Source organism: Mesoplodon densirostris, chromosome 15 (genome assembly GCF_025265405.1).
Source record: "Mesoplodon densirostris isolate mMesDen1 chromosome 15, mMesDen1 primary haplotype, whole genome shotgun sequence".
Taxonomy (NCBI): Eukaryota; Metazoa; Chordata; class Mammalia; order Artiodactyla; family Ziphiidae; genus Mesoplodon; species Mesoplodon densirostris.
In genome coordinates this window covers 9720015-9734478 of record NC_082675.1, presented here as the reverse complement: position 1 = coordinate 9734478, position 14464 = coordinate 9720015, and the positions used below count along the sequence as shown (strand labels likewise).

At 41.9% G+C, this 14464-nt stretch overlaps 1 protein-coding gene and 1 long non-coding RNA gene across 3 annotated transcripts in view; one reads left to right on the top strand and one right to left on the bottom strand.

Moving 5' to 3' along the window:
- BRAP (BRCA1 associated protein) overlaps positions 1-11935 on the top strand; it is a 31385-nt gene extending 19450 nt beyond the window's left edge. Inside the window, exons 10-12 of one of the 2 annotated variants that reach the window (XM_060118319.1) lie at positions 1574-1663; positions 7352-7455; positions 9491-11935. In XM_060118319.1, the coding sequence (XP_059974302.1) occupies positions 1574-1663; positions 7352-7455; positions 9491-9854 (558 nt within the window). In that variant the 3' untranslated portion in view covers positions 9855-11935. Of the gene's footprint in view, positions 1-1573; positions 1664-4035; positions 4259-7351; positions 7456-9490 lie in introns of those variants that run through there. The other variant, XM_060118320.1, reaches the window with a different exon arrangement.
- The window catches only part of LOC132502412 (uncharacterized), a 42016-nt gene continuing 34625 nt past the window's right edge, over positions 7074-14464 (bottom strand). The window contains exon 3 of the long non-coding RNA XR_009534488.1: positions 7074-7141. This is a non-coding gene — a long non-coding RNA (uncharacterized LOC132502412). The remainder of the gene's footprint in view (positions 7142-14464) is intronic.

The window sequence follows — 14464 nt, the reverse complement described above, 5'->3', positions numbered from 1 at the left end:
TATAAATTTCAAAATGATTACTTTAAAAACAAATACCTTAACCTTGGGAGGAAGTGGACATTTGAAAACTTGCTTATCTCTAGACTTTTAAGGTCAGTGGAATGGCCTAAAATAGAGCTGATGTTACCATTAATAAATCGTATTGATGTAAAAAAATTCAAATCTTTTTAAAAAAAATATTTATATATTTATTTTTATTTTTGGCTGCATCGGGTCTCAGTTGTGGCATGCAGGATCTTTCGTTGCGGCGCGAGGGCTTCTCTCCAGTTGTGGTGCTTGGGCTCCAGAGTGCGCGGGCTCAGTAGTTGTAGCACTTGTGGGTTTAGTTGCCCCGCGGCATGTGGGATCTTAGTTCCCTGACCAGGCATCGAACCCGCGTCCCCTGCATTGGGAGGCGGATTCTTAACCACTGGACCACCAGGGAAGATCCCCCCCCAAAATTCAGATTTTTAATGTTAAGTTTTTAGTAACTCTTCCAAATTAAGTATGTTCATTCAGTGAATACTTATTGAGGGTTGCCATCTGTTAGCCACTCTTCCATGTGCTGGGAACTCAGCATTAAATAGACTCCCTGCCCTCATGGAGCATACATTCTAGTGACACACACACATACATTCTTCCAGTTGTCCTTGCTTTCTGTTGCTCTTTCATGCTCTTCTCTGGCCTGCAAACATGATCAGATCCCTTCCGGTCTTCTGGAAGTGTCTTTCCAGAATGCAGATGTGGTCTTGCCACTCCTTGGCTCTTACTTCTCGATGTCATACCCCAGAGCCTTCCATAGGCCCCATCTCTCTATACCCTACACCCCAGCCTCATTGGTCTCACTTCATCTCTGAAGCAATTCTAAACATCTGCAGCTCACATCTTGTTAGTTCTCCGGAATCTGTCTCCTCCTCCTGTCTGTCTGTCAAGAGTCCCCTCAAATCTCACCTTCTCTCAGAAGTCCTACCGGATCCTACTGTCATAAGCCACCTATCCTTTCTCTGTAGTTACACAGCACTGTTCATTCATTCATGCACTCAGGCAGCAAACATTTCTTGACATCCAGAATGTGCCAGGCACTGGGGGTACAAAAATAAAGATATAATCCTTGCTTTCAGAGAGTTCAGTCCAGTCAAGGAGAGAGGCAGGCAAACCGGTGATTAAGTGCTAATGTCATAAGTGCTGTTAATGATAGGCACAGTGTTGTGGGAGCCAAGAGAGGCAATTAACCCAGGGCTGGGAGTGACAGGGACAGCTTCCTGGAGGGGGCAGATGGATGAGCTGATCTGAGTTACACTTTGATTTAAAACCATGTAGTTCTTCTTGAAGTCAGCTTAAACAGAAACCTAAGGGTTTTTAAAATTGTACGTTTCTCTGTTTGTCCCTATAGATTGTAAGCCCCCAGAGGACCAAAGTGTAATTGTCATCTCTGTGTTCCCCTAGTTTATTGAGGAGAGTGGAACCAAGGTATAATATACATTCTGTATGTTCCTCTTAATCTTCTGCAGGTCATTAAAAGTCAGGTTTTAATTGAATTTCAGAGACTGACAACTGTGACTTATGTTTTGGTGTTCATTCTCTGTTCTTGTAGTATTCATATTTACTAACAAGCCAGCTGGAGTCTCAACGAATCTACTGGGAAAACAAGATAGTTCGGATAGAGAAGGACACAGCAGAGGAAGTAAGTTTCTGGTCTGGTGACTGCTGAAATGCCACATGCCAGGACAGCCTGATGTTGGGGGGGAGAAGGAAGGGGAAAAAGGGATCTCAGAGTCTGCCTTCTCAGTCTCATCTGTAGGTAGAGAACTGGTTTACCTCTAAAAAGAAACCTTTGTTACATGTCAGTTAAATCTCAACAAAGCTGGGGGCTAGTAAGGGGTAGGAAAAAGAAAAGATTTGGAATCAGCTGGTTCACCCCAGTAACCTAACTCTACATCAAGTTTCCAGGGAGAGGTAGTAAACACCTGACTTGTCATTATGCTAGAGACTTAGTCCCAGAAGGTCATATCAGGGAACAAGAAATTGCAGACCACAGTGAGAATGAAGTTAGTCAAAAAGAGGAAAAGGAAGAGACAGAAATACGCTATTGCTATTGCAAATGTAATCAACTAAGCATAATTTAAAAGGAGAAGGGAAGCAGACATACATTCTCACCTAGGATTAGTAAATCAAGAAGATTTTATTGCGTGCTGAGCCCTACACACAATTTTATTTTGTACTGAGCCCTATACTATACTAAGTTAAGGAAGAAATGAAATACTTGCTACATACCTGAAACAAAAGAAACCTTGGGCTTAAAGCCTTGGTATTTTGGGGCTGGGATGTTGTTTGTTTGTTAACTTCAATCAGGTTTTCTAGTTCCTTGTGTAATTCCATTTAAAAAATAGAAGTATGTGCATGAGGGTTTGTACTTTCAGTCAGCCAGCTGGTTTGTCAACTTGGGAACAGCTGCTTTGGGGAGCTGAATATGGGCTCCTGAGGCAACAAGATTGTGCTTTGAAACTGAAGGGAATAAAATTAGGCAGAGATGCTGAAGTGGTCACCATGGCACCTTATTGGTCTAGGGCAGTAGTCTTGAAAATTTAACAAAATAATGCTTTAAAGAAAAGGCCATTCACTACTCGGATGGATAGAAGAGAAGAGTGATGTGATTTTGGTGGAAACTCGGCCCAGAGTGGCCCAGAGCTCCACCTGCTTGGTGTGCCCTTTGGCTCCAGCATGTACAAGGAACCCTGAGGGTTCCAGACCAGGGACTTCGAAAACCAGTGAGCACCTGAGTGTTCGTGTATAACTAGGGCTCTGGGAACCATTATCAGGACCTAGAGACAATGTTCGTAATTCAGTGATTCCCTTAGTATTAAGTAAAGGCTTTTAAATTTTTTTAAATGATTATTTTTAAAGTGATTATTTTAATAACTTTGCGAATCCTCACCAGCAACTGCACCCTCAGATGGGGGGACTGCAGAGCCGGGTTTGGGGCTCACCTCAGTGGTAGCTGGTGTTATCGTGGAGCTTAGCAGGCAGGGCCAAGCTTTCACTTTATGCCAGGCCCATGGGCCCAAGTTTCTGAGTATGCCTACAAATGAGGAGAAATCAGGTTTTTTCATTAAAGCTTAACACCAGCTTTAAAATGATCTTTGGTGAAAAGTTCATGATGAAATTCTTACAGGAACCTTCTAAGCAATGGAAGTGCCTTTCCAGAGGGGCTTCAGGTCACTTGACATACTGTTCTGAATAGGGCTTGATTGGAGTCCATGTGGGAAGGAGGTGCATCTGATGGCACTCAAAAGGCAGAGCAGAGGTCGCTGCCACTTGGTGTCAAGTTTGGGGCTCGCAGGGATGAGCACTGGCAACTCCATGCAGCCTTACTAGTGGGTTTTTCTACGGGCTTTACCAGCGTGACCACCTAAAGTGCTTTGTGCAGACCCTTGCGAGCTAAGCTCAGGATTCTCTCTGCCGTTTAAGATTCTTTAGGATTAACTGCATTACCTAACACATGCCCATGGAAAGCAAGTCAAGGGGCAGGGAAGCTAAAAATGTGAAACTTGTGTCTACTTTTAGGTAGGGATAAGATAGAGGCAAGGGCAGCCCTAAATAAAAAGCTCGAAAAGGATATTTTGTTTTCTAGTAAAAAATGTCACTTATCCGTAAGTTAATCGGTGATGCAAGCCTTTTGTTCCTGCTGCTGTCCTTTTGACCAGTCCTCTGTCCGTTGGCACCTCCAGCAGTAGAGCACATGCAGGGAGAAACAGTAACCGTGCATTTCACTGGCAGAGATTCTTGGTCATGGGCCTCATAAAAAGGTAATGTGGGGGAGGAGCGGAGCTGCAGATTGAAATTCACTGTGGACTTCAATTCTAATACTATTCCAGTCCCCCGAAGCCTTAGGTAGTACAATTGCTGTAGTATGTGAGCAGAGTCTGTTCTGGAAAATGAAGCTCATACCCACTTGAAGGTTCATAGTTTTAGTGGGGCCATGTATAAGAGCATAGAGTAGGTCATCAGTACAGGTGCATTCCCCTAAATATACCTCTTTTCTTTTTAAACCTCCAGCTCCATATGGAAATTGCTCTTTCTCCAGGTGTGGATTGTGAACTGAGTTTGGTGGCCACAACTGGCATTTTTATTAGACAGCATAGGGTAGATGTCAGAGTGTATCACATTTAATATTGTTTTGTGAAACTTTTGTATCAGGGTGTGTGTGTGTGTGTGTGTTTGTGTGTGTGTACTAAGTATTTCTTACTGAGGGCTAATGGTCAGAAGTGCTTTTAAAACCACTAATTTAGGACTTCCCTGGTGGTGCAGTGGTTAAGAACCCGCCTGCCAATGCTGGGGACACGGGTTCAAGCCCTGGTCCAAGAAGATCCCACATACTGCGGAGCAACTAAGCTTGTGCACCACAACTGCTGAGCCTGCGCTCTAGAGCCTGCAAGCCACAACTGCTGAGCCTGTGTGCCACAACTACTGAAGCCTGCGTTCCTAGAGCCCATGCTCCGCAACAAGAGAAGCCACCGCAATGAGAAGCCCACGCACCGCAACGAAGAGTAGCCCCCGCTCGCCACAACTAGAGAAAGCCCGCACACAGCAATGAAGACCCAGTGCAGCCAAAAATAAAAATAAATAAAAAATAAATAAATTAAAAAAAAACAAACACTAATTTAAGCCATTGTAATATTTGTCTCTAGCAATATTAGAAACCTTTTTGAGGTTACTAGATATTTTTCATCTTGATTTAAATGTGTTTAGCTTATTGTCTTTAGTGACCAAAACAGACAGTTTGGTTCCTTTTGATGGTCATTTCTGTCCTTTCCAATTTCCCTAAACTGATAGGAGTCAGTTTAAGAGAAAATGTCAGAAGGATCTAGTGGTCTTATTTTAAAACAATATTGAGGAGAAAATTAATACCAAATAGAATGAGAGCAATTTGAAAGCTATTTTTCTTTTTTTTGCGGTATGTGGGCCTCTCACTTCTGTGGCCTCTCCCGTTGCGGAGCACAGGCTCCGGATGCGCAGGCTCAACGGCCATGGCTCACGGGCCCAGCCGCTCCGCGGCATGTGGGATCTTCCTGGACCAGGGCACGAACTCGCGTCCCCTGCATTGGCAGGCGGACTCAACCACTGCGCCACCAGGGAAGTCCTGAAAGCTGTTTTTATTTTTATGACATAGAGGAACTTTTAGAAATCTCTCTTTAATTGCATGTTCCTCCAACTTAATGATGTTGGCTCTAAAGTTAATTTCTACAAAACAGTTAATTTCTTATTTAAAAAAAGAGGGAGCAGTGCTGTTAGAGACCTGCTAGGCGAGCCGTAGCAAATGTTTAAAAAGAAAGCGTTAAAAGTAGTGGCCCTTTTTCTGGCGTGATGGATGTTGCATGCATCATGGATCTCTGCTAAGAGTTTAAATCTTGCCAAGAGGTCAGTTTTCCTTTGTTATAGAGCTTTGGCCTCCCATATAGTGCAGAGAGACTTTTAGAACTTGGATTTGGACCCAGACCTGGGGGCCCAATCTTGGACCCATGTCACTCTAGCTGGGTGACTTTGGAGTGTATTGCCTCACCTTTCTCTAAGCCTCAGTTTCTGTAAAAAGTTTACATACCTAAGTCATAGGCTTGTTATAAAGAATAAATGAGATACTGCCTATAAAACACCTAGCCAGGGCCTGGGCCATAGGATTTAAATTCTCAGTCACTTCTGTTCCTATTATTATTACCTCATGATCCACCTGTCTTCCCGTGTCTTTAGAGAAGTGGAGTTGAGGTGTTTCCCAAGTCTGTAGATCTTAACACCTGTGTGAATCCAGTGTCTACATAACTAGACTTCCACAGACTCCTTGCTAGGATTGCTGCCATCTGACACATAATACACCAGAATTTTTAATTTCTCTTAAGTTTTTAAGACAATGTAATTTGAATTCTCTCTATAGATTGCCTTTATATAAACTCAAAATAAGAACTGCTTATGTTGCATATGGCTTCATAGTACATGAGAAAATTAATAGTGAATTTGGATGGAAAAAAGTACCAAACAGAATCACCTGTTACAAGTAACTTCAGATTATTTGGATAATACAATTGTCACTTAAAAGCATGGATTTGAACTGCACAGATCCACTTATATGTGGATTGTTTTCAGTGGATACCTGCTACAGTACTGCAGGATCTGCAAATGGTTGAATCCACAGATGCAGAACCATGGATACGGAGGGCCAACAATAAAGTTATACTCAGATTTTCGACTTCAAGGAGGGTCGAGACCCCACATTGTTCAAGGGTCAAGTGTAACTTTTAGAATATGATCTCAAGAGTTAAAAAACAGTGGTCAGTTAAGAATTGGAGATTCTGCCCTCCTACACTGTTGATGGGAATCTAAATTGGTGCAGTCACTATGGAAGACAGTATGGAGGTTCCTTAAAAAAACTAAAAACAGAACTGCCATATGACCCTGCAATCCCACCCCTTGGCATATATTCAGAAAAGACAAAAACTAATTTGAAAAGAAAAATGCACCCCAGTGCATAGCAGCACTGTTTACAACAGCTAAGACATGGAAGAAACCTAAATGTCCATCCACAGATAAATGGGTAAAGAAGACGTGGTATATATATGCAATGGAATATTACTCAGCCATAAAAAAAGAATGAAATAATGCCATTTTCAGCAACATGGATGGACCTAGAGATTATCAAACTAAATGAAGTAAGTCAGACAGAAAGGCAAATATTATATGATACCACTTATATCCAAATCTAAAAACTAATACAAATGAATCTACTTACAAAACAGAAACAGACTCACAGACATAGAAAACAAACTTATGTTTACCAAAGGGGAAAGGAAGGGCAGTATGAAATTAACATACTACTATATATGAAATAGAAAGCAACAAGGATTTACTGTATAACACAGGGAATAATACTTGATGTCTTGTAATAACCTATAATGGAAATAATCTGAAATATATATATATGAATCACTTTGCTGTACACCTGAAACTAACACAATATTACACAATATCATCAGCTACACTTCAAGTTAAAAAAAAAGAATGGGAGGTTCTGGTCTGGCCTCTGATAAATCATCTCATGCTCTACAGCCTGCAGCTCTTTCTTTACCTTCTGGCAGTTTCACTCAACATTCAGTAGCTCTTGACCCTCTTCATCCTGGTTTAGAGAAATGGTAAGAAAAAAAGGATTTCTCAAAATTTTTATTCCTATTGCAGAAATTCTTTCAGATAATGGTCTCACCTTTTCCAAGTTTGGTTTGTCAAAGTTAAAGACAGGTAATTGGAAAAAAAAAATTGTGACATTAGCCCCAAAGGCCACACAGCTTTGTCTTTGTGAAGTGAAACTGATCTCTGTTTGCTCTTTCAGATTAACAACATGAAGACCAAATTTAAAGAAACAATTGAGAAATGTGATAATTTGGAGCACAGACTAAATGATCTCCTGAAAGAAAAGCAGTCTGTGGAAAGAAAGTAGGTATAACTGGCCTGTTCTTTTCATTAGCTTTTTTATTCTAACAGGTTCCATAAACATAATCTCCTTTATACCCTTGGACACACTCTCATTGTCAAGTGTGTATCACCAAGTTTTCGGGGCTCTGCCCATATATGGAGCAAACCTACTGTGACTTCCTGTTTACTAAAAAATTCAGTGTTTCATGCCAGATGGATGCCATGTGGAATGCAGGACTCTCTCCTGATGTCTGTGCTCATGCTACATGCAAGTATCTTCCATTTTGGCCTGTAGAAAGCAACTTCCTTGTCCCCAGAGCGTCTCTGAGCCATGGTGGCTGAGAAATGGCAGTTAGGAAAGAGATTTACGTTTAAGCTGAAGGTGGCATATGTTCTGGCCTTGGTCGGGAATTACAGGCCAAAGATGTTGAATAAGGAGCAAAAACTCATCAACAACATGGCAAGAACAGACTCTACTACTGTTATTTGGGAAGATAATTGCTACTGATTGAAAGTACCTTTCTAGTTTAAGTTATACTCACAAAAATAATTGGATTTTTTTACTCCAGACAAATGGATAAAAAATAAATTTAAGGGGGATAATTGTCCCTTAAGATGTTTTGTGTTTTTTTTTTAATCTTGGGATAAATTTAGTTTTACAAAAAGGTTGCAAAGATAGTGCAAAGAATTCCCGTATACCTTTCACCTGTTTTCCCTCATTGCAAATAGTTGAATATTTTTAGTCATTTGTGTGGGGGGATTGGGGGTTAAAATCTATGTAATGTAGATTCTGCCGTTTTAAGTATGCAGCTCACGGTGTTGTGCAGCTATGACCACTGTATGGTTCCAGAATTTTTCATCACCCCAAAAGAAACTCTTCAGCAAAGGTGTTTTTTAACTGCTGTGAAAACAACACTACATTAATAGAAATACAAATCAAAAATTCTCCTATACATTCAGCACCCTAACAAATTGAACTGTTCCAAAGAATTTAAAAGTTAAAACTGGAAGTTTTCTTTCACCCCCAAATCCTGCTATCTAGAGGTAACCATTATTAATGGTACCAGTGAATATTTGTTGTTCTAGGTCTTTTGCTGTACCTGTGTAAACCTCTCATATACATCTTTTTTCTACAAAACTTGAATAATATTAGGTATTCTATTTGGTAAAATATTCTGTCTTGGAGTTTTTTTTTTTTTTTTTTTTTTTTTTTTTTGTACTGGCACATCTAGATCTGATCTTTGTAACATCATATGAAGGTCCCATAATAATTTTAACCAGTTCCCCTTGAAGGACATATAAGTTGTTTCAAGTCTCACACTACTGTGAACAATGTTGCAATAAGCATCTTTCTGCATTTGTCATTTAGTGCAGTCCTGAGTATATTTACTTTATAGGATAAATTCCTGGAAGTAGAATAGCTATGTGAAAGGCCAGGTGAAAGTTTGATTTTCATAGATGGTGTCAAGTTGACTTCCAAGGAGTTTGTGCCAGTTCACACTCTAGTACCAGCATGTGGAAGTACCCCCTTTTCCCACATCTGAGCTCTTTGGCATTCTGATACGTAAAAATGGTATCTCAAGTGGTGTTTTGTCATTCTTGTGAGTAAGATTGAGCATCAGTAAGGCACTCCCTATTCTTGAAAACTCTTCTCCAGCAAATGCAGTGAGATCAGAGTACTTGACTCTTTAAGAATGTCACTTTTCTTCATAACTTCTTTATCACAGCTGTCATCTCTTAAGCCACCCATGTAAACAAAACAGAGAAGCAGTAGAAATTTTACCACGAATCACAGAATAGTTTCTGCTATTGAAAATTTTCTGATCCTTTAAAAAAAAAAAAAATTGTCCTGAGGCTACACTTGAGTTAACTAGAGCAAGATTCTTGTTTTAGGTAGCTGTTGCAGTGGCAGCAAACCAGTCCCCCTGGCCATGGGAGGGAGGGGTCTGCCCTAAATGGCTTCTGAGGTCATGGCTCCTCTGTTCAATCCCAGAGCAGAAAGGGGTCTGTGTCAGCAAATGCAAAACGCGCTTTGTCTTCCTTTGTTTTGTAAAAGGTGCACTCAGCTAAACACGAAAGTGGCCAAACTCACCACAGAGCTCAAAGAGGAGCAGGAAATGAACAAGTGTTTGCGAGCCAACCAAGTCCTCCTGCAGAACAAGCTGAAGGAAGAGGAGAAGGTGTTAAAGGAGGCCTGCGACCAGAAGGACCTGCAGATCACTGAGATCCAGGAGCAGCTGCGGGACGTCATGTTCTACCTGGAGACGCAGCAGAAGATCAGCCACCTGCCCGCTGAGACGCGGCAGGAAATCCAGGAGGGACAGATCAACATTGCCATGGCCTCGGCCTCAAGCCCCCCGTCTTCGGGTGGCAGCGGGAAGCTGTCCTCCAGGAAGGGCCGCAGCAAGAGGGGCAAGTGACCTTCAGAGAAACACATGTCCTTGAGGCTGTTTTCCCTGGCACAGCAAGGGTGTGCTGGGGCCTTCAGCTAAATGTGAGGGTGGACCCTGAATAAGTATAAGTGAGGATCAAGCCGCAGTTGTTTGGATCTTTCATTTGCTAGCGTGTGGTGTAACGAACGTTAGAGGGCTGACAGCTAGTAGAGCTGAGGGAAACGGGCAGTGTTTTCAAAGGTGGCTGCTTTTTTCAACCATAATAGTTCACTGACCTCAGACGTTCTAATGACCATTTTGCCTTCCTACTTGATAGATGCCCCAACTCTGCTGTGCATTTTTCTGTTGTATTTATTGAGTTGGTGTATTAGACGTTCAGTTCTGGAGTCACTTTAAGAGGTCGAATTTTTTTGTGTCCCCTCAAAGGTAACTATCCTTAGAGCACCAAACCTGCCTGAGGTCATCGCAGCTGCTTGAGAGAGAGGTTCTCCACGGCCACTGAGGATTTATGAAAATTCCCTAGCATTAGCATTGGCATCCCTCCCTGCCTCCAGGGAATTGAATAATTGGTCAAATGTTACATGAAAAGAGGCTGGGTCTGTAAACCTGGCACTGGCTTGTCACCAGCAGCCATCTCCTCTTGCTCCAGGCCTAGCCAGGAAAAACAAACAGCCACCGAGCAGACTGAGTGGACCCAGTGTAGGAAAAATGGTGATGTCCCCACTTTGTTTATTTTTGATGCCTCCACAGCTCATTATGTACCCCAGAGAAGGAGGCTAAATGTTTGCTCTGAGACTCAAATCTCAGAATGGATTTCCTAGCATCCAGCAAGAATAAGCAGGCAGATTTATCATCCATGTGAAAAGGCAGAGTGAGGCCTCTGCCTGGCTGGCTGTGTTTTGCTGGGATCAGTATTTTCTGAGTGTTTTTTACAAGAGATGGGGCTGCGTGTTCAGGTTGCGGCTAAAGGGAGCTTGGGCAGATTTTCAATTATGCCTTCAAGGTATATCCAAAAGGCTGCTGCTAAATCCAAAAATTAGAATTTTAACAGAGGCCCCTTTAAAACAGTCATGTAATGCTTGTGTGGGCCAACAGAGGGACTGTGTACTTTTTCTAGAAACAGAAATGTCAAAATAAAATTCGTAATGTGTGGTAATTAAGCAAAATTAAAGTAAGACCCGTGTTGGAATTTTGCTTCCAAAAGAGGTAGCTGGGTAGGTTAACAAGACATAGTGTTAAATGATGGGGTTTTCTTTCCTGTGTTTATAATTAGCCAAGGTTTTCAAATGATCACACTTCAGAATTGGTTCTTAGCCTACGATTAGGCCTCATCCTCTTTGACCTAAACATTTTGCACGTTATTTGTTCGCACACCAACTGTCTCGCTAATCACCATCCACTTCTGTGGGATGTGCCGCAGCATTTCCCAAAGAACCTTCCCTGTAACTTTGCAACATGAATGTACTCAGACATTCTCAATTTTTTCTTAGGGCAAACCAACTCCATAAGTCCCCCTTGCACTTATATATACATATATCCTAAAGCAAGAGTGGGAATGGGAAGCTAACTTAATTCTCTTTCCTATAGAGATTCTATTTTATTTAAAAACTATTTTTACACTAGTTAGAATCCTGCTTTTTTTGGCCAAGTACTTGTCTTGCATGTCTGACCTTGCAGAAGCTGGGGTGGATCGCAGCATACTAATTAAGAGAATTAGAAGTAGTTGACAAAGCTTGCTTGCTCATTTCTCTGTGATCACCTCCAACAAGCAGCCGTACCACCAGCTGGGAGAACAGAGATTTTCAATATAGGTGGGATAAATGCTCTGAAAGTCTGTGCCTAGAGGAATGAGCAAATAGGCAAATGTTTCCAAACTACTTGAAGGTTTGAAAAAATGTTCCAGAAAAAAGTCTTGTCAAGCTATGTAAAGAAAATGTTTTATTAAACCGGTCAACGAGTTATGTTTGAATTTGACAAAATTACATAAGGTAGAAGCTGTTAGTGTTTCCTACAGGATGGAAATGAACCACTTAACGTATCCATACTACCTTGAACAAGGAAATTGCATTAAAATAACCAACTCTGAAATGATTCTGCCACGTGTGAAATCTGTGTCTCTCTGGTTGATATTTGCTTGGGAGCTTGTACCTGAATAATCTAAGAAAAAGTAGCTGAACCAGATACAGAATAGGGAAAATTCTCTGAATTTGGAAGCTTGGGTTAGGAGAAGACCCAGGCATACAATTCTTTTGCAAACTAAAAGCAGTCAATTTCTACACCTGAGACTTTTTTCCAGGCCCTACACCGAGCTGAGGTTGTTTTATTTTTGGAAACTGTCATAAATGTGACTTGTTAAGGATCCACCATGTAAGAAAAAGCACTGAAGCAACTCCCCGCTCCCTGCTTGCGCAGTGAAGTTGTCCTCATCAGAAGGGCTGAGAAAGTGATTTAAACAGTCAGCCAGTAGAATATGGAGAACTTGGCAAATCAGAAATGAACAACCTTCTGTCATCACTTGGAAACCCCTCTCCTAGTGCAGTCGGGATACACAAGCTACAAATACTATCCATAAGATTTGGCTGCTCTGCATGATGCCACGTTGCTTGGGCTGGTGGCAGATTTTAGTTTGTTGTGATAAAGTCCATGGACTTATCTAAAAATGGAAAGTCACTTCTAAAACATTTGAGGAAAGCTATTCTGTTTTCTCCAGGATAAAGCTGATTTATGTCGCGGTCATTCTGCTGTGTTACTTCTTGGCAGTAGAAGGGAAATCTTTCAGGAATTTCTTAAGACCCAGCTCCTGCTCTTCAATGGTGCTGGGGGACATCTCAACTACCCAGAGACCTGGCCAACACCTGAAGCAAGTTTAGGAAGGCATCAAGTGTTCTCTGGCAGGCCTCTGCTGCTGGCCAGTCTTCATTCTTGCTCGTGAAAATTCCTGCAACGGGAGTCCTAGAATTCTTGCAGTGGCTACACCAACAGATGTGGCTTTTAAAGTTAAAAATTTCAAATGACAGAGTGAAGTCCTAATAGGGAGAAAAGCCTTTCCCTTTAGGAACCCTGAGTTTTACCCCAGAGCCAAAGCCGAGTGTCTCCTCTGTGATGTGAAGTTGATTTCCTCCCTGCAAATGCAGTACTGTGGTCAGCCTGCAGCATGCAAAAAACATTCTTTGCATTTGTGCGTTAGGAGACTTCAGGGAAGTTATGTAAGACTTATTTTTTACTTTTTTTGTGGGGGACGGGGAGTGTGGCCTCTTTATCCTGATTAATGTCATAATCAACTCCTTTACATCCTCTTTGTATTTTTTTTTCTCTTTGTATTTTTTGAAGGTAGTGGTAACCATGTACCACTTGATGGTAATAACCCTTCTTGCATCCCTGAAACTCACGTGCCCTCCCAGGAATGCTGTCATTTACGATAGCAGTTTCTATCAGACATGAATTTTGAAAGCTGTACTTCCAGAGGCCAAAACGATTTCAGCATCATTTTAGCTAGTATGCTCTTCATGAACTTGAGTATTCTCTCACTGTGATTCTGAAAGCTTACCAGAGCCCGAAAGGGGCTCTGCAGTTGGTTTTTAATCTGGATTTTGAATTCTTACTTCATTAAAGAAGCCCAGGAAGAGATGAACAATCCGTTGTTTTATACAGGATGACTGTGGTCTTTGGGGCCTAATATTGAACTGCTTCGGGTCAGAAACTTCTCACTGGAAATCAGCTGCAGAATGTAGTTTTGGTACTTGGCACGGAGCTGCGCTGGTGCGGATAACATTTATTACTCCAAGGCTAATTACCAAGCACACGACGTGAACTAAAGAAGCTTTGCTTCTTTTCAGACCCTGTTCTAAATCCCCTGACCCAAAACTCCTTTCAGATCCAGCCTCTCGAAGTAAATGCAGAGAAGTTTGTCCAGTAGGGAGTAGGGGGAGGGGTCCATCCAAGAGTGCAATCACCTGCAAGGTCTTGGACCATGAAGGTGTACGACACCCAGAAAGAATCTACCCTAGTACAACACTATTGACGGTGTGATTCTTTCCAAAAGATCAAAGTGAGCCTATGGCACGCTGAGCATGAATGTTGACTAGGAAAAACTGTTCTGACTTGGCCTCTCTGGAGATGTCTTTTGCCATCTTCTGCCTGGAAGAAGCAGCAAGTCCCAGACCAAACTTCCTTGTTCAGTTGTTTCCTCACTTAAAAAGAAAGAGCAATTGAGATCCCTCCAGCTAGACCGATTTTTGATTCTAAATTCTCAGTCCCTTGGTTATGGCCCGATGGGCCAAAAATTCAGACTTTGGCTAGAGAGCTGGGAGAAGGCGAGTGCCATTGAAAGAAGGAGGTGTTTCCACCAGTTGAGAAACGTGCTTGTATCACTTTACATCATTACCATCGTGCTTCACACCAAAAGGCTGCGGCGCGAACTGAAAAAGAACGCAAACTAATTTCTGGGCAGAAGAACAAATCACGGAGAAAGACCTATAACTGAAGAAGAAATGGAAAATTTCAGAAGGAATCAGGAGAGTTGCTCGCTTGGAAACACTCCAGTGGAGAGTGAATTGGGACTTATTACACACAGCCAGCGGGTCCTCCAGCAGCATTTTCCAGGAACTATCTTTTGTGAAGGACCTAGCCCTCATCGT